Genomic DNA, 19,555 nt, shown 5'->3' with positions numbered 1-19,555 from the left:
TCTATGCATCAGAATTTCAGGGATGGAAACGTCTTGTCTCCTGTCGTAACATAGCATGACCTTCACTTTTTTTGCCACTAGTGGCTTTTATTTTGAAATAAATCCAACTGGCAAGGGAGGACATGGAACCAAGGAGCCACGTAGCAGAGTTGTAGTCTAGATCACCGAACCCAAGACCAAATCAAGACCAGCACCCCGTGCTACATGACAATAAAATTAAGTGCACCTATCAAAATTGCTTCTCAAATTGATCTGAAAGATCCACATTCCCATAAAAACACCTAGATATTAAATACTTAGAGCTGAAATAAATTTAACCAGTATCCATTCAAACTCTTCTTAATTCCGTTTTGCTTTCATCTCTGTGCCACAATCCGCAGAGGTCTCCTGCCATCCCTAAAAAAAAATAACGCCCTGAGCGGTTGCCCGTATTACCCATGTCAGAAACTACAACTGTCTGCATCATTAAACACAGCAATTAACGGTAAACAACACTGAACTATGAACACTGACCAAGGCACAATAAGCAAGAAGTAACCAAGCAGAAGGAGCACCGTGACTGTTTTCATCCTCCCTCCTGCTGCAACGTCTGCCACTAGAAAACAAAGAGCAATGAGCATGCTCTGCGTTTTTACATTCAAGATTTATTTATTCGCCAATTAAATAAATCTATATATTTTAATGAAATAAAATAATAATAGCTACTGCAGTGTACGCAGAGCATCACAAGAACAAAGAACGGCTCTCAGTGAGGCTTCAGTCCTACAGGACTTAGTAAAGATCCGTCCAGAAGAATCGGATCGTTCCTGAATGTCATATTACTATATTGCACTTTGGTCACAGCGTTGTCCCATATATGCCACACCTCAGTCAACACCTCCACACAATAATTCAGCGCATGAGTGACAACTTTTTTCATCGCAGATGCAACGTGTCTCTGTACAGCTAGCTTTGCTAGCATCACGTCCACAGATCTTACCTTTCTTTAAGCTTTCCTTCCAAGTGACGCTAAAAGTTGGACAAAGTCCCACCATCTGTGAAAGCGAAGCGCTGCTGGTTTTACATGTCGCCATATCTTATGGTTTATGCAGCGCTATTATATTACTGACGATTAGACAGACATCTTCTCCCGCTCAGAGGAAACCACTGCACATTTCTTGGAGCTCCACGTGCGAGTAAAGGTGGAGGCGATGGGTGACAACAGACACTAAGTCACGTCATTGCTTGGATTTTACGGCGCCACCTTAAAACCCTGAACTTCACATTTTAACGGAAAAAAAGCTCAATGCGACGTGGATGTAACGAGTAACGCGACGGTTTTGTAGAAATGTAGTGAAGTAGAAAGTACAGATACTTACTGTAAAATGTAGTGGAGTAAAAGTAGAAAGTATCCATTATTAAATCTACTTAAGTAAAGTACAGATACACAAAAATTGTACTTAAGTACAGTAACGAAGTACTTGTACTTCGTTACTTCCCACCACTGCCTAATCCTGTGATTGTGTGAACTTCCAAACCTGTTACAGTAAATAAAGTTTCAGAGTTTGACAAACTTCAGCTGACTGATAATTTAATGTTTTACGTAGAGATTTTACTTCTAGAGTGAAACAGTACAGACTGACTCCTGTCTGCCGATTAAACAATGAAGGTTTAAATATGAATTAAATCAGAAACTGAATGTTTTTCTGTCTGAATGTCTGATCAAATATTAGTGCAGTTTATGGAGGAAGAGGAGCGTGAGATCCCAGCACAGAAAGGAAAAACCAGTTTGATCAGAAAGGAGCGCCGGTTTCTATGGCAACGCTGAAGCCAGAGGGCCCACAGAGCACAGACCGATCCACAGGTGTGTCACGCTACCTGGTCTCCACGGCGACGGCTGGAACGTGATGATGTCATCACGTTTTCATTTCTGCATCTGGCAGAAAAACCTGGCAGTTTTGAAATTGGTGATTTAAACTGGCCCAGTTTAAAAAACCGTTCCAGAGCAGTTTCAGACTGGTTTCAGATCTGGTTTCTAATTGGGTTTTACACTCCAGTTCACACTGCTCTGGGATCTGGATTGTTAAAGGTTTAGGACACTGTTTTAAACCAGTTTCAGATCTGGTTTGAAATGTAGATTCAGACCGTTTTAAATGTGTGAATCAGGTTTTTCTCTGATTTTAGATCCAGTTTTAAAGGATCAAAACCGTTAAAACAGTCTCAAACCGGTTTGAAACCCAGTTTGTGTCTGGGTTGGTGGATGTTTGTCCGGTTGGTTCCGGCACTGGAATCTGACCAGAGTGAGACCCGGTTGCGGACCCGTTTCGGGTCGGGGTGAACAGGTCTGGTTCTGGAGGTTTGGACTCCCTGGCCTTTTCTCTGTACGTGAGGAAGAAGAGCGTTGAGCCTCTGCTCGTCTTCGTCGCGTGAGGAAGAAGAGCGTTGAGCCTCTGCTCGTCTTCGTCGCGTGAGGAAGAGCTTAAAGCTCCATCCAGCCCGACTCCCTGCAGCGACATTCCTTGGAACCGGATGATCCGGTTTGGACCCAGGAGTGCCTGAGAGCCAAGCTGAGCGTGACTCGACAAGACCCAAACGTTCCCGCTCCGGTCCGACCTCCAGCAGCCCCAAACCTCATCAAGGTCGCAGAGAAGAGTCGGATTTATCGACGGCCACCGTGTGAAACTCTGACCCACATCCACCAGAACCCAGGGCCGGGAGGGCCGCGGGGGCTCAGGGCCCGGTCCGATTGAAACGCTGCACTGGGTCACCAATAAAACATTGATCCGTCTGAGTCAGACTTTTTCCACCAGTGGCAGAACCATCAGAACCATGATGAAGATGTGAAAGGTCCAATCAGAACCAGGCGAGTTGCCACAACGCTGCTGGACGATAGATTATCATGAAAAACAATCACAATTATTCCCATTTGCACGATTTATTGTTTTTCTACCAAAAACTGGATGATGAAGTCTTCAGTTTGAAGGATAATTTTGTTTCTAGACTCCAGATGCATTTCATTTGTTGTTTCTGTTGTTTTGTTTCTTTATTTTGGATTTAAAACGTTTTCCAGCTCCAGTGTTAAAAGTTCATTAGAGTTTAAAGTTTATTTATCGTTGAGAAATGCCGTTAGTATTTTATTAGTTGGTCAGAGGAGCAGCATGAACTTCGGCTCTGCAGATTTTATATTTCTGAGTAAAACGGCGATCATTCTCGTGTTAAATAAATCGGCAGACATTTTGCTTTCCGTTCTCAGGTTGGACTGAATCTCATTAATCTGAACTTTCAGAATCATTTCAACACGGCTGCATGCAGAAGTATTGATGGTTCTTCTTCTGGCCGGATCTGGTTCTGCTGCTTTCATTCTGAAGTAACATGGAGGTTTGGGCCAAGTTTCAGCTGGGTTGCTATGACGACTCAACTCACACCTCAGGTCACATGACCAGAACAGAGGAAATGCCGAAGCAACCGCTAGCAGGAAACCTGCACCATGACCCGGTTTATGACTGGCTCCCGGACCTCCAAAACCTCCAGAACCGACTCCAGAACCTCCAGACCCAGTTTCAGAACCTCCAAAACCTCCAGAACCTCCAGACCCGGTTCCAGGACTTTCAGACCCGGTTCTGCTGGTGTTACAGAGACTTCATATGATTCTGACTTGAGGAAACTTTTCCTGATAATCCATTTTCTCTGAACAGTTCCCATCCAGAACACAAAGTCCAAACTTCTGAGAGCCATCTTGGAGAACCACACGGTTCTGTCCGGTCCGGTCACTGGTTCTATGCCTCAACATGAAACTGCATCATAACTTTAGGAGATTGGTAATCGATCGATAGGTCAAACGGATCGTATCCATATTTAGCAGAGCAGAGTCGGAATCGGTTCAAATGTTTTTCTTTACATGAACGTAGGAAAAACAAAAACATCCAACAGAACCGAGACGAAGCCCAGAGGAACCGGAAAGAACCAACAAACCAAGCCAGAGACCCGAGATCACCGACTGATCTGATGTGTGAAATATTCCGGGTCCAATCTTACATCCAACACAGATCCAGAACCAGAACCACAGAGTTTACCATCAATGTAACGGTTGCTATGGCGATTCCCATCTTTTCCAAAGAGAACATCAGCCTGGAACAAACAGCGACTCTGACCGGTTTATCAGAGTTCTGGAAGAACTCTAGGTCCTTCTACTGTGACGGATCCTGATCCTGATCCAATTCTGGAACCGGGTCACTGAGTTCTGGTCCACAGAACCATCTCTGAACAATTCAGATCCACACAGAGTCCAGTTTCTGGTTCTGAGTGGAGACAGAGGAGGGACTACTTTCTGCAGTGGAGGAATCCACATCATGACATGTTGGTGCTTCTAAAACTAAAATGGATCCGGGTTCGGGTTCAGGTTCTGTACAGGTTCTGGGAGGTCCAGAACATGGATTTATCTGATCTGGGTCGGCGGAACCAGCAGGATGGATCAGAACGCATCTAAAATTCTGATCGGGACGTAACAGCTCCACACCGAACTGGACCGAACCCGAACAACCAGAACCGGAAACCAGATCCGAACCGGTTCTGCTCTGAGAGTTCTGGGTTTCCAGTTCGGAACAAAGTCCAGCTAAATCCGCCTGACTGGCTTCAGTTTCACTTTCCTCAGACTAACCTGAACTTTCAGGGGAAACTCCTTCAGAACCGAACCGAACCGACGGAAACGCAGTCAAACCCAGCAGAACCGAGCCTCCCCCCCTGATCAATCCGAACCTGATCACCCGAGCAGCCGCGCACGCCTCGTGTTCACCATGGCAGACAGACGGAACCGGTCCGGGTTCGGGTCCAGACTTACGGGTCACTCACCTGTTTGTTCCGGGAGCTGCGCGGAGAGAAGCGGGTTCTGTGCGGGTTCTGTGCGGGACTCTGCGGTTCGGACTCTCTGACCTGCGGGTCGAAGTGAACAACGAGGCAGCAGCGACTGTTGAGACCGAGAGAGGAGGCGGACTGGCGGGGTGGGGGGAACCCCTCCCCCCGGTGTGCTGCCACCCTGCGGCCGGCAGAGGAACTGCCGGATCAAGAAAACAAAGTCATTTTATATTTGATCAGCTGTTTACTGAGTAAAGTTTAATAATTTGAGGCTTAAACGTTAAAGTTCAGAGGCGGTCCACAGAGGTGGCCACAGGGGGGGCCACGCCCTCACCAAATGAAGCCTCCAGGTCAACTGGAGAAAAATCTAGAAACTATTAATCACTGACATATTTTAAAATAAGTAATATTTCAATAAATAAAATTATTATATTTAAATAAATAAATATTTAAATAAATAAAAATTATATTTAAATAAATCATTTTAAAATAAATAAATAAATATTTCTCAGTTGGACATTAGTCCGGGTCCTGGGGGTTGGTGTTCACTCTGGCATCAAATATCTTAACCGTTTTTCTCCTTAAAGTTATTTTTCAAAAGTATTCACACTGTTTTCCATTTCTCTGATTTTGTTGTTGTTGTTTTTGTTTTGTTTTTACAAATAAAATCAGAAAACGTGTGCTGCACATTTCTAATCAGAGCCTAAAAACATGTAGTGCATCAAAACTTCCTCTGAAGTCACTTAGCTAACCAGAGCACACAGGTTCTGGTTCTGACCTCAGACGTTCTGTAAAGAAACTCCAGCAACATGGAGGAACAAGCAGTGGGTCTGGGGATTCTGGATCTGGCTCCAGCAGGACAACCAGCCTGAACTTACAGCCAAAGATATTATGGGATAGTTTCGCTCAAAGCATGGCCTAGTCAAAGCCTGGACCTGATAGAGCTGTCGTTCTCAGATGTTTTTCATCCAACCTGACTGAACTGGAGAAGTTTTTAAGTCTGCAGACGTTCTCTAAAGTCCTGACTCAGGTGGAAACAGAAGCACACCACACTTTTCAGATTTAAAATAAATCTGAAATAATTTTTTTCTGTTTTTCACAGAAATTCTGAGAGAAAGTTTGAGTTTGAAACGAAACAAAATGTGGGAAAGATGAAGAGGTGCGAAAACTTTTAGAAAGCTCAGAAACCATCGATAGGATGACGGTTCTGTTTCCGGTTCTTTTTACCGAAAACCGAACCGAACCAGATAGCTAATCTGTTAAATTCACTATAACCTCGAACCGATCATCAAATTATTCAGCTGAGATTAGCCAAAATGGAGTCTGAAAAAGTTCTGCTGACGTCACAGCAGCCCAGATCCGCGGTTCTACTGGGCTGATGGTGGTGGTTCGGTTCTGTTGGACCGCTCCGGGTGAGGTCAGCTCGGTCTGCAGAACACAAAGCCTCTTCTCAGACCCGCCAGCCGTCCTGCAGCTTACGTCACCGTGACCTCACTGACTCACAAAGAACAGCTGATCCGGCCAGTCCTGGGTTTTGTTCAAGTCCAGAACCTAACCAGAACCCACCTGGACGGGTCGGAACCACCTTCGGGTCGACTGGCCCGGAGATGGTTCCGACCCCACCGGTTCTGCTGAGCGGATCTGGACCGGTATCATTACTGCTGCCACCTGGAAGCGTAATCTGGTCCAAATAGATCAGAACCAGAATAGAAAACAAGATAAACAATAAAATATAAAAACTAAATTGAAATAGAATCTAAAATCTGTAATAATCTGATAAACTATGTTGAGTTGACCTGCCTGGACGGGCGCTGCTGCCCCCTGCTGGCCTGGTTCTGCTGCTGGTTCGGACCTTCGTCTGTTCCTAATGTTTCCTCCTCTGCAGGACCCAGGCGGTGGACCTGATTTGGATAATCGGTCCGCTGCAGAACCATCGCGGCTAAAAGCCCAGATCACCATGCTGCCACCACCATGTTTGGCTGTTGGCATGTTTTTGCTTTCAATATTTGAAGTTTTTATTTTGAGACATTTTTTATTATTTTAGTTTATGTCTATTTGTAAGATATTTTGTTTGAAAATATGTTTAAAGTTTTTATATTTTTAAGTTTAAATTGTTTGACATTCAATTTTTTTCTTTTAAATATTTAGGCATTCTTTTTTAATTGCTCAATATAAAGTTTAACATATTCAGTTTCATTTTATCTAAATTTAACTTTTTGAAATTTTTTAAAATTTTTATTAATACACATTTAGTTTTAAAAATGTCAAAATAAAGTTTACTACATAGTCTTTTTTATTTTAAATGTTTTAAACCTTTGTTTCTTTTATTTTCTGCTTCAGACACTGTTAGTTTTGCAGCTGATGGATCGGGATGCAAACTTTCCAGAAACTTCAATTTTGTCTAATCAGTTCACTAAACTTGTTGGAAATAAAGAACAGTGAGTACACAAGGTGATTGACAGCACTAAGCCCCTCCTTCTACCTCTGAAAAGTATTCACACCCATTAGTTTTAAATTGTGAACTAAGAAAACCAGATAAAAACATGGAACCGACCCACCAGAACCAACGACCCACCAGTGGGTCGGCTGCAGTGGCGCCCCCAAGGGGGGGGCGGCAGGGGGCCATGGTTACCAGGTCATAGAAAGGCCGACAGAATCAACTTTAAGACATAAAAGGGAAAACCTAAATAAATCAAATTGATTAAATTAAAATTGTAAAAAATATAAGTGACATTTTTATTTTTGACTTGTTAAAATTCATCGGCCTCGTCTGGGCATCTGCTCGGTTAAGGTCAGAGGTCATTTAACGTGATGTTTGGATGTTTTTCTCAGTCAGGGTGCGAATACTTTATCCAGATGCTGCGTTTGGATTCGACCCGACCCGGAAAACTTTGCACAGAAACAAGTTCAGAAACAAGAGTCACAAAGAAACTTTATATAGTTTTCAAGTATTCAAAACTGTTAAATAAGTACAAGATGTGTTCACATGATTTACATATTGGACAATATCTGCCTGCTTTAGTTCTGCTAGCGCTCGGCAACGCTCCGCCCTCCACCTCTGGCCGCTGGAAGCTGGCGGCTGCACCTGGAAGAGTTTATAGTGAGAGAGGAGGGAGACGGCTGATTGGCCAACGGGGGCGGGACAAGACGCTGATTGGCTGCTGGTGATGTGAACGGTAACACAGAAACGGGTCGACGTTCCCAGCTGATCCCGCTCAGACAGCCGGAGGAGGAAGGCGGCGACAACCAATCAGGGATCAGGGATCTCTGAGCTGACCTCAGAGGAGGACGAGGTCTTCCTCACAGAAGCTGAAGACAACTTCCTGTAAACAAACAAACACTTCCTGCCGCCGTCCTCCTGCGACTCCGAACAGGAAGTCTGAGTAGCACCACAGAAGAAGAGAGACAGGCTGTAGTGTCAGCGACGCCGAGAATCATGGGAAACTGGGAGAGGAGCGGGAAAACTCAGCTGGGGGGAAGAGGTCAGAGGTCCTTCTGTACATCAGCTTCAGGTCGGAGCGTCAGCCCAGCCGGATTCTGCTGCCAAGTTCTGGTTCCGGTTCTGCTGTGACGCGAGGAGGAAGAGGAGGCCTGTGCTTTAATTCTGAAAGGCTGCAGAGCCGAGCAGCTTTCCTGCAGGGAATACCATCAGATTCTGGGTCAGGGAACCGGGCCGGAATCCGATTCCCAATCTGGGATTAAAAATCTGGAATACCGTTTGGAAATCAGAACCACAGGCAGAACCAGGTCGAGTTTATCCTGGTTGGGTATAAATGTTTGTTGATTCAAACCAGGAATCCACATTTACTGTTCCAGAGTTTTCTAAACTCACAATTCCAGGATTTGTTTTTCCCAGGGTTAGAATCACTTTGACTCGATTTTCCAAGAAAAAGCAAAATTGTTGTAAATAAATGTGGAAAACATTTGTGTTTCCAGAAACTTCTCTGGAAACAACAGATCTGAAATGAAGCTGATCCAGAGGGAACTGGATCCGTTCCAGAATAAACATTTCAACTTGGAAGTAAAAAAGAAGCGGAAAGGAAGAAAGATTTGGGAATGTGAGTTTGGAAAAGCCTGAGGTGCTTTCTGGTCCGAAACGTATGTCAGGATATCGGATCTGAACTTCAACCATCAGTTTTAAAAATGAAAACTGAAACCCAGATTCCTGATCTGCTTGGAAAAATGATCCAGAATAATGGAAAAATGAAGATGGATACGCTGTTTCTATTTTTATCTGGAAAATCTTATTTTTCCAGGCTGAAGCTGTTAGAATCAATTCTGCTCCTCTTAAAGGGACAGCACAGCTTTTTGGGAAACTGACTCCATATTGTTTTTTTTTTAAAATATTAGCTTATTGTGACGTTTTCCTGAAGATCCGGACGGTTTTTTATGATGGTATTCCAGAAATCAGGAAGAATCAGCAGCTCTGTTTGGACTCAGCCTGCCCTAACGCTGTGATTCATTCAGGAACATGATTGGCTGTGGCGTTCTGGCTGCCGATTGGTGGACGCCCAGCAAAGCCGGCAGCAGAACCGGAAGCGGACCTGGCGGCGGAGCGGTTCTAATGCCTCTGGATAAACGGCTCTGAGCGCAGACACAGAGTAAAAACCTGCCTGGAGACAGAAGCCATGATCTGTACACTTTCTACACGTCCATGATGAAACAACAAGTGCATTCTCTTAAAGGAACAGTACAACTCAAAACAAAGCCCGTTTCCACTGGAGACTCGGCCGGATCCTGGACCGGATCCGGTCCGACTGGAAGTTCAGCGGAGAGCAGAGCTTTGCCGCGGGTCAACAGCACCCGGGCCGCTCCGGGATGATCCGAGTTCCACGTCACTTCCTGTCCATCGTCAGCGACGGCGGTATTTACAGAAGCTTCAGGCGTTGAGTCGCAGAGACTGGTCCTCCCTCCTCCTGGAGGAGATATCGATGTCGATGGAGTCTTTCCCCACGATCAACCGCAGACGCTTCGCCGGAGGAAGTGGAATGAAGTCATCCTCAAAGTCGTTGTGGAAGTAGTCGTCATCTTCCTCCTCCTCCTCCTCCTCCTCCTCATCGTCCTCGTCAGAGGAAGGGTCGGCCAGGACCTTCTGGGTGCGATGGCCGCCGCCGGCTGCGTCCCCGTTGGCCTGGAGCCGCCGGGCGTCGTCCTCCTTCCTCAGCTGGATTTTCAGCTTGGTGGCGTTGCCATGGACGACGGGCGCAAAGCCGTTGTTGAGCTTGGCGATGTAGGAGCCGGCCTTGTCCTTGTCGTGCTCCTTGCTGAACTTGATGCTGATCTTGCTAGAGGAAGTGGGGCTGAGCGTGGATGAGGCCACGGCATCGGCGCCGTCAGCCGTCTTGCTGCTGCTGCTGTCCCTCCGCCGGCGGAGCGTCAGCTTGGGAATGCCGCCGCTGTTCTCCAGAATTAGCTGCGCGTCGTAGCGCGTGATGCGCCGCTTCTTCTTGGCCTTGTCCTGCGAGCGGCAGCTGCTCTTGCTCTTATCGCGGCGGAGGGATTTGCTGCCGTTGGCCACGCCGTTGTAGTCCCGGTGTCTGTCGGCGAAGCTCAGCAGCACGTTCCCGCCATCACGCCCCGCAGCAAACGGCTCGCAGTCAGAGCCTTCGCATTTGATGGTCCGCTCAGTCCGGAGTCGGGACGGTCGCTTCCGGCCCGAACACGAGCTCCTCCGGCCGTAGCCGCCGCCTAGCACCGGCGGCTGCGTCACGCCGCCGCCGTGCTGCAGGTACTCGTCCATGTCCGCCGGCTCCGTTTTGATGACCACGCCGCCCGGTACCGGGCTGAGCCCGTCCATAGCGCCGGGCTCCAGCTTGGCACCTGGCATGGGCTCCGGGGCCTTCAGGGTCCGCGTGGACCTGCGAGTCCTGTAGGCGGAGCCGCAGCCACCTTCGGGAAGGCCGCCGTTCTCTTTGGCGGCATGTCGGGTCAGGCAGCCCCTCGGGCCAAGCGGTGCCACCTCCGGACCGTCCTTCTCCTTCTTCACGGTGACGACGCTCTTACACGGCAACACCTTGGAGTCCCTGAGGCCCAGCGGGGCGGCGTCTGCGCGGGCCGCCGCCGTTGTCCGCCTGCGGCTGCGCAGCCGCACCTTGCTGGGAGGCTTGGACTGGGAGCGAAGTCTCTTTGGTTCCCTGCTGCTGTTTCCTGGAGCCGGTTTGGAACATGAGGTAGAGACGGCTCGGGACACAGTCTGTCTGCTCGGGGTCCGGGTCCGGTACTTCAGGCCCGGTGATGAAGACGATGAAGATGAAGTTCTGGTTCTGGCAGCTGCAGGGAAACAGAGACAGTGACCTCACAGTTACACAGGAAATAAAAGCTATATAAAACATTATTTTTTATTTAGTTTCTACATAATTTTAAGATATATGTTACTATGCATTAGATAGAAATACATTCAAAATGTATATTAAAAATAACAAACAATCACTCAACTTTATTCATACCACTATTGTTACAGTGAATGTGTAGTTTTATTACATAAAAAAAATTAAAAAGTAAAACAAATATTAAAGAGAAAGGTTATATTTCTTTTAAAAATTTTAAAATAATGTGACTTGTAAAAAAAAAAAAGANATATAAAANTAAATTAATATCACAAAACTTATTACAAATAAAATATCTATAAAAAGTTAAATTCTTAGGAAATTCATAAAAATTCAAACATATATTAAAATATCTTAAATGTCAAAAGACTAATAAAAATATAGCAACACGTATACAATTAACTGACAAATTAAAGATACAAATATAAAATGAAGTACAAAAAATTATATATATTTCATAAATATACAGTGACAACCAGGAAGCAGAGAATGCAAATCTAAAAAATGTACATAAAATTACAAATATATAATTTAACAAAGAAAAAATATGAAACATAATAAAAGCTAAAGACAACAAAATCAATAAAACCTAAGAACTGATGTAACGCCTCCTGTCTGCAGATTCCAATCAATATTCTGATATTACTGATCCGTGGTGACTGGCAGCCTTACATTGATGTGTTTTTGGCATTTCCTGAGAGTCGACGTCGGTGTGGGATCCCACAGAGTGGCTGTCCGAGCTCCTGTTCCCTTCTCCGAGTTTCTTCAGCCGGTTGAGCCGCTTGTCCGTCTCCCGCAGCCCGTACTTGCTGTTGATGACCGGAACCTCCACCGGCAGCCCAGCTTTGGATTTGAAAGCACCGGTTCCCCGTCTGAACAGAACCGGAACAGAAACATGGTCAGCTCAAACTGTGACTGAAAATCATGAAGTTTAGGATTTAACTGGAATGTGTTTCTGTTCTGACTGCAGCCAGACCTTCAGAGGAGTTTTTAATCCAGCCCATGTTTTAAGGTCCAGACGGTGCTGCTCACCTTTCACACGTATAACATTCACAAAACTCATTGCTTTCCCCAAAGAAGCCGTCTCCATAGTAACAGGAGATCTCCTCCCCGGGCTCGATGTCCCTCAGGACCTTGACGCAGGCCGTGTCTCGGCCCGTCGACACAAACTGCAAACACAGAACCTGTCAGGACCGCTTCCAACGGCCCGGCAGCCAATCAGGAGCGGCCAGCAGCCTACCTTACAGTTCGGCCGGCAGTCTGAGGAAGAGGAGCAGAAGTTAGAGGGAGCAGCAGCAGCAAGGGGATCAGAGGAGGAGGCGGGGCTTACCGTGGTTGATGAAGGCGGCCGGGCCGAGCCACAGCTGGGCGCAGTTCTTCCTGGTGGAGTACATGACGCTGAAGTCGTTCTCTCCGTGGCGCAGCAGCATGTTCTCCTCGCTCTCCGACAGCTCGGCGATGCAGCCCACCAGGAACTCGATCTTATCGTTCCTCTTCCTACGAGACAGCAACAGAGGAGAGGCTCATCAACCTGGCCTCCATCAGCGCTGAATCGGGCCGTCTGCACGAAGGCGGGCCGGCTGCACTAAGGCGGGCCGGCTGCACGAAGGCGGGCCGTCTGCACGAAGGCGGGCCGGCTGCACGAAGGCGGGCCGGCTGCACGAAGGCGGGCCGTCTGCACGGCAACAGAACAGTTCTTCCTTACAGCGCTGCAACGATTTACTGATGAAGGCTGCAATGACCCATCCATGCAGCAACAGAGCAATTCATCAAAGCAGCAGCATCATGGAAACGGCTGCAGTTTGACGAATCAAAGGAACCTTCAGAAGAATCAGTGGATCCCGTCCAGATCCAGTCCAGATCCAGTCCGGGTCCCTGGAGGAAGTAGCAACAGGATGATCTCACCATTCCTTCGTAGCCACGATTTTGGCTCCGTTCTGCTCCGATGAATAGCGATTACAGGGCAGAATCTCGAAGCCGCTGTCTGCCGTGAATATCCGCAGGTAGACAAACACCTGGAGGGAGCAGAGAGTTAGAGCTGGGAGGAAGAGGCGACGCGTCGAACGAGAGGCGGAGCGCTGCGGCGGCGTTTACGTGCTGCTTGAAGAGCTTCTCCTGAGCCTTGGACTTGTGCAGGAACAGGTTCCGGCACCAGTCTCCCGTCGTCAGCGCCTTGTAGGCCTTCTCCATGTTGTCGTGTTTCTTAAAGCGCTCGATGATTTCCTTCAGCTCCTCCTGCCGTCCTTTGATTGGCCGGAATCTGGTAGGAGGAGTTTCAAAAGAGCGATGTGATGTCACCAGAGGAAACGTGATGCGGACCGAAGAGGAAAAAAACGTACAGTTTTATCTAAAATATTATGGTAATAAAAATAATATATTAAAATCAATAAAAATATAACAGTAAAGAGATAAAGATATTAAAATATGTAGTACAATAGAATATAAAAATTATCAAATTACATAAAAAACATTAACAAAAAAATTACATAAAAAATTTTAATATAAAAATAGGAATAGGAAGAAAAAAATTACAAATAAAAGATTTTGATGAATTAATTTTTTGGAAATATAAAGATTAAAACACATACTAAAGAAGGTTAAATATAAAAAGTAAAAGAATATAAAATTACACAAAATCATATATATATATATATATATATATAACTAATAATTACAAATAAATAAAAAAAATACAAAAATAATGATGTCTAAAATATTTTATAAATATAGAATAAAATTAGGAAGCAGACAATACAAGTAATAAAAAAGATTGAAAAAAATAAGATTCAAGCAATTATAAAGAAAAAAATTAAATGTATTGTAAAAGATAAAAATCATAAAATGGGTAAACGGACCTGGTGTTCATCTTGTGTGTCTGGAAGCCCAGGTAGGGGTCCAGGATGAGGCTGGTGGTCAGGTCATCGTTCTCACACAGCTCCTTGGCGGTCATCCCTGACGACGGCACGTAGCGCCGCTCCGCCTCCAGGCTGGCGCCATTACACCCTGCAGGAACCACAGAGCTGCGTCAGCCTCCGGATCGTACAGCCGGCGGCGCGCCTGGCTGCGCTCTCAACTCACTGCGGCTGCATCTGCGGCTGCGCGGGTGACTCCTGCTGTGGCGCAGCGATGTCCGCTGCGGTTGCTGGGAGCGAGTCTGGCTCACCGGTTGATCACTGCTGGTCAACTTGTTCCCGTGGCGTCTGCCATTTAATACCATGTTCTTGGATTCGCCCAGCCACTTCATGCCCACAAGCCCCCTGCTCCAGTTTCATTTAGTCGCTCAGATGAAGGTGCTCGAGTGGGGAAGACCGGCCTGGTTAGAAACCTGCAAACAGAGCAGAAAACAGGTGAAAAACCCACAATCTGATTGGATAAGCGGTGAGCAAACCTTCCCCAGGGAGAAAAACACATCAAGCTTCTGCAACATTATTTACTCTTTACTGAATTATAAGTTGAAAAAGTTTTTTTCCCCCATTTCTTGTAAATGAACGTTTCCAAATACGTAAAAAAAAGCTATATTAGCTGACAAATTTATCAAGTCAAATATTCCAGACTTTCATGGTGGTTTTAAATGGCCCCACTGCGCCTCCTAGCGGTAACTCCAAACACTGCACCCTGCCAGCAGCGCTGTCCTCTGAAGTTGCTTCTGAGCTCTGAGGGACTCCACCTGGAGGTCTGCTGGGGTTTCTGGCGCCAAGCCATCAGCAGCAGACGAAGAACTGGTCAGAATGGTGAATGACTGGCTGCTGCTGTCCAAACCTCCCCCTGGATGAGGAACACGGACCCTATCGTACATGATCCATCACACTGCCCGTCAGTGTGGGGTGGTGGACATAGGGTAACAAACTTGGACCGGGTCCTGAATCGTTCCATCAGAATCAGCGGGAAGTTCTGCAGCAGAAGCGTGGCTGGATCAGAGCAACATGGCCCAGCCTGGTCAACGGTTCTCCACACATTTCAGTTAACAACAAACAAAACAGCTTAATCAGAACAATAACTACACAAACAAAACAGCAGCTAATAATAGACTACTCTCATTTTATTTATTTTTATACCTCTTTCACCTTTATGGTATGATTCAGAAATATCCTTAGACATGATTTGTCAGATTACTGAATTGCTCTATTATTTCATCCACTGGGTTATTTGAACCAACCTGGAATTATTTATTCATGTTCATACAGTCATGTTCAATGACAATAAAAACTATTTTAGTGTACAGTATATTGATGCCAGGTGAAAATGTTGACATTGTCAATGGTCACAATGTTATGATAATTTTAAGTGGTCTCGCAGCGCCCCTAAGTGGTAACCTCAAGCACTGCAGCAGCTGTCAGGTGAACGGTCCTTTTTACTGTAATTTACCATTTGAATCCCGATTTTTAAGGCTTAAATGGCCGAATAGTCAAAATTTTCGTATTTCAATCACGTATAAGGTAGGATAGTTGTGTAATCGGTCATCTAAGCATTGAGTGCTTCGTGTTATTAGCTGTCAAGGCTAACGTTAGCACCAAACAAACAGCATTCCGATCAGGATAATGAGGCTGTGGGAACCCGGAAGGCCACGCCGACGGCTGAGGCCGACTGTGTTGACATGCTGCGCTGGTGTCGAACCAGCAACCGTCAGAACCACAGCCAAAAATGTAACCCTGGGGCCGACTAAGCCGGGCCGGCGTGACAGCACAACACAGCCGCTGCAGTCCCATAAACAGCCCCATAATTCCCCGCTGAGCATCCCGGCTGCTCACCAAACCCACCCCGGTCCAGTCTGGGAACACCGGTTTAAAGAACCGTGGTCCCCGCACTCTGCTAGCTACAACCTCAGCAGAATGCTAAGCGAGCTTAACAGAAGAAGATCTCAGTTAAGCTTTATTGTTTATTTCCAAACAATAAAGCGATACACATTTAATCCAGACTGGAAGCTGGGCTCTTCTGGGTGTTCGGAACCGAACAAAAACTGAGCTATGTCCCGGCGGAGCTCGACTGTTTCCGGACACCGACACTCACTGCTTTCGCTCCGGCTGCCCCGTTAGCGTTAGCTCTGCTGGCTAATTTTCTCCCTGCCAGGAGGGTTAACGGCAGCCTGCAGCCGAGAAGATCGAGCCTCCAGCGGTCGCAAGAGGCTGCGAGAGTCCCGGAACGATTATCCCTCACGAGAGCTTTCCACACGTTTAAATGCCCACGACACGAACAATACTCACAATATTACGGATTGAGAAACAAAACAGCGGTCCTAATCCAGATCCGTTACAAGACCCAGGAAGAAATATCACAGCAAACACATTATTGTTGTTTTTCTCTGGAAATTAACATTAAAATTCAAGATGGCGGCCTGGCACAGGCGAGAGGGAGCCGCATCACAGCCCTCCGACAGAAAATAGATCCCTGAAATACGCCAGCAGTTCCGTCGGATCCACGCCGAAACGAGACACTGCGCGTGAATCGGCCTGAGTAAAACACGGGGAGTGGACACCGTGGAACATTTTTTCTCTCATCTGTCATATTGAAGGGAAATTAAATATGTTTAATTATATTTTTATATCCTGTCGGATGCACACACAAAAGTAGTGCTGCATAAACAAACATCTTTACGCACCAGAGTTCAGAGATGGTGAGTGTTCGGTTCTGACAGGAGAACCGCAGCCGAACCCGACCAGAAAAAACGAAGTTCGGTCCAAAAACATTTATAGAGTTTCACATATGCTTCACGCTCACTTCCGCTGATACGGGGGCGCTGCGGGTCGGTAGAGCATTTCCTCCAGCAAGCAGCTAATCTGTTAATATTTAATTTTTAAAAAGTAATCATTTGATTTGGATCATTTTAATGCAATCTTATTAGTTACCCGCACTTCAGTGTGTTTCTTGCTACTTTATCTTATTTTGTTGAACTATTTCTATTTGATTGATAACTACGTTCATATATATCGCTAACTTTAACCACATTTTTATTTTGTACTCGTATTTAATTTCATCACAGGAACTTCAGCAACATGTTTATTTCCTATTTGAAATACATTTTAATATATATTATTTTTTAAATTGTTCAGATTTTTTATTTCAACTACTTTACTATTGTGTGCTTCTTTTGATTTATCAATTTAAATTAAATTATTCAGAGCGTATTTTAAATTTAGCTGTTGTGTTTTTATACCTCTTGTCCACTGGATTGAAAATACTCTAGCACTCAGAACAAACTGAAAATGTTGTTATAATTTTATTTATTTACATTTAGTTTAAAATTTAATAATGTCAAACTTCATAACAATCTTAGGAGAGTCTGGTAACACTGCAATTTTAAATGTGGGTAGAGTTGAGAAGGAAAAAATATCCTAATAGAATGATTTATTATGAAGTTAAGTCAGAGCCGGACTGAGGTTATACAGGAAACTGTGCAGAATTTGATTTGAAAGCCCCCTCCCAGTTAATTGGTAATGTTATCATAACTCTTAGAGTTTTTATTCTGTGAAGAGATTGGATTTTCCAGGAGGCTGAAGTGAGCAGCTGATCGGACCAATCCGCTCTGGATCTAAGCTAACTTCAGCAACATTGTGCATAACCAGAAACATGAGAGGAATCACTCTCTGAGAACAAGAAGAAATCTTCAACAGAACCAGAACGACTGTCTGCTGGGATCAGGAGAAGCACTGAGTTTCTTCAATGAAAAGAAAAACAGAGACAACTCAAAGTTGATGACAGCAGTAACACTGCTTTCAACGAAAGGTACCTCTTTAAAATCCTTCACTGTTAGGGTTTCGTATAATCGCCTGAGACTATTAGGTTATTTTAACAAATCAAGGTTATTTTGCTATAAAAGAACCTGAATAAAATTCCTGAAAGTCATTTTTGGCAGGAGTGTCCCAAGTGTGGCCCGTGGGCCTCTTGCGTTCCTCTGAAGGATTTTGGGCGGCCCAAATGAAGCAAGTCTGGCCTGCAAGTTTAGGTGGTAGATGCAGATGGAAACGTTTTCAGCATATTTTACAGCTAAACATCATATTGTTAAGAAAATATTAGGGACAGAAATGTAGATTCACATTTTAACAAAGTTTTTGCATTTATCTAGAAACATAAACATTGACCTACTTTTTATCAGTAGCAAATATTACTTAATATGTAAAGAAAACAACCCAAAAAATGAAGAAACTGTGGGCTTTCTTTATGTTTTGTGTCTACAATCATTTACATGTCTATTTTCTCCAAAAATCCAAATATAACATTTAAATTACTCAGTTTATTATCAAGCAGCTAAAATGAAAAAGGCACCAAAAGTTTGTTTTAAAAATGTTATTAATATTTTACCAACTTTGGCCCTCGTGACAAAAAGTTTGGACAGCTCTGAGTTATGGCCTTTGTTTGTCAACCCAAGATTATCATCAGGCTTTCTCCCATCCCTACAACAAAGCTATAAAGATAAAGTTTTAATATTCTACTTGTTGTCTGTTTAGTGAAGCATCTGAAAGTCGCTGCAGTGATATTTTCTGACATGTTGTTCCGGCTGCAGATCAGAGGAACATAGAGGAGTCCAGGAACCTTGACGTTTATCCTGGAGCGCTGCCCAGAATCAGCCCCAGGAACCTGAACTGTGTGGGCGTTAAGACTCCACAGCGGGATTTCAGTGATTTCACCATGTTTTCAGGCATGTGGGCTGCATCATGTGTGAAGAAGCAGCTGTCATAGAAACAACCTAAATACCTTCTCCCCTGACAGACCTTTGACCTTCTCTTGTCTGATGAAGATGATGCTGGAAGCTGAGCTCCAAAAAACATCATTGAACATTATGTTTAATATGTATTTGGTCTGGGCTCAAGAAAAGCATTGAAAAGGAGCAAATACGACAGTTAAAAATCTTCACTCTATTTATAATAGATTTAATCAGATTTACTAGAGTTTAATTAAATGTTGGTATATTTATTTAATATAACATCTATTTTTGTTTTTAATTTAATCCAATCATTTTTATTTTAACATGTTTATTTTGTTGCAAATCTATTAAACTTAATTTAGTTTTTAGACTATTATTTTAGATATTTGATTGTTACTTTAATTTCTTTATCTTAATTTAATGCATTTAATTTTGTTTTAGTACATTATGATATATTCAAATTTTCTGTATTTTGATGGTGGCTACTTGTATCTTAGTATTTATTTAGTATAATTTGGTGTAAACGATTTTCTTTGTGATTAACTGAATTTACAGAAAATATTTGAACTTTTTTTAGTCTAATAAATCTTTATTATTTCTGTAACTTTTTAATCTTAGAATATTTTTAATTATATGGGCATACCTACATTTATTTTCATGGTATTGTATTTTGAAATATTTATCATTAGGTTGATAATTATATTTAGGATTTGTTATTTACGTACATATTTTACTTTTGTATGTCATATTTATAGAATTT

At 44.3% G+C, this 19,555-nt stretch overlaps 2 protein-coding genes and 1 long non-coding RNA gene across 6 annotated transcripts in view; 1 reads left to right on the top strand and 2 right to left on the bottom strand.

The window, feature by feature from the left end:
- The window catches only part of LOC106949318 (CD82 antigen-like), a 25,353-nt gene extending 20,364 nt beyond the window's left edge, over positions 1-4,989 (bottom strand). The window contains exon 1 of one of the 2 annotated variants that reach the window (XM_015035482.1): positions 4,828-4,989. The gene's annotated coding sequence lies outside the window, so the exon portion shown is untranslated. The remainder of the gene's footprint in view (positions 1-4,827) is intronic. The other variant, XM_015035483.1, reaches the window with a different exon arrangement.
- Positions 4,990-9,173: 4,184 nt separating this feature from the next.
- On the bottom strand, positions 9,174-16,849 carry kmt5b (lysine methyltransferase 5B). Of its 3 annotated transcripts, none has more exons than XM_015035480.1 (10): positions 16,753-16,849; positions 14,235-14,481; positions 14,012-14,159; positions 13,251-13,416; positions 13,062-13,171; positions 12,487-12,653; positions 12,397-12,416; positions 12,189-12,325; positions 11,829-12,028; positions 9,174-11,100 (listed from the first exon to the last, which is right to left on the bottom strand). In XM_015035480.1, the coding sequence occupies exons 2-10, from the start codon at positions 14,398-14,400 to the stop codon at positions 9,710-9,712; spliced, it is 2,505 nt and encodes an 834-aa protein (XP_014890966.1). In that variant the 5' UTR covers positions 14,401-14,481; positions 16,753-16,849; the 3' UTR covers positions 9,174-9,709. The 3 variants fall into 3 exon arrangements, with proteins under 3 accessions (XP_014890966.1, XP_014890965.1, XP_014890967.1); XM_015035479.1 differs by lacking the exon at positions 16,753-16,849 and adding an exon at positions 16,358-16,533; XM_015035481.1 differs by lacking the exon at positions 16,753-16,849 and adding an exon at positions 16,164-16,323.
- On the top strand, positions 16,652-19,085 carry LOC106949317 (uncharacterized). The gene is made up of 3 exons (XR_001425347.1): positions 16,652-16,767; positions 17,717-17,876; positions 18,655-19,085. It is a non-coding gene; the product is annotated as an uncharacterized LOC106949317 (long non-coding RNA).
- Positions 19,086-19,555: the final 470 nt, after the last annotated feature.

This window comes from Poecilia latipinna, unplaced genomic scaffold (genome assembly GCF_001443285.1).
Source record: "Poecilia latipinna isolate Pla-1442-1.1 unplaced genomic scaffold, P_latipinna-1.0 Scaffold336, whole genome shotgun sequence".
Lineage (NCBI taxonomy): Eukaryota > Metazoa > Chordata > Actinopteri > Cyprinodontiformes > Poeciliidae > Poecilia > Poecilia latipinna.
This window is presented reverse-complemented; position numbering and strand designations above follow the sequence as displayed.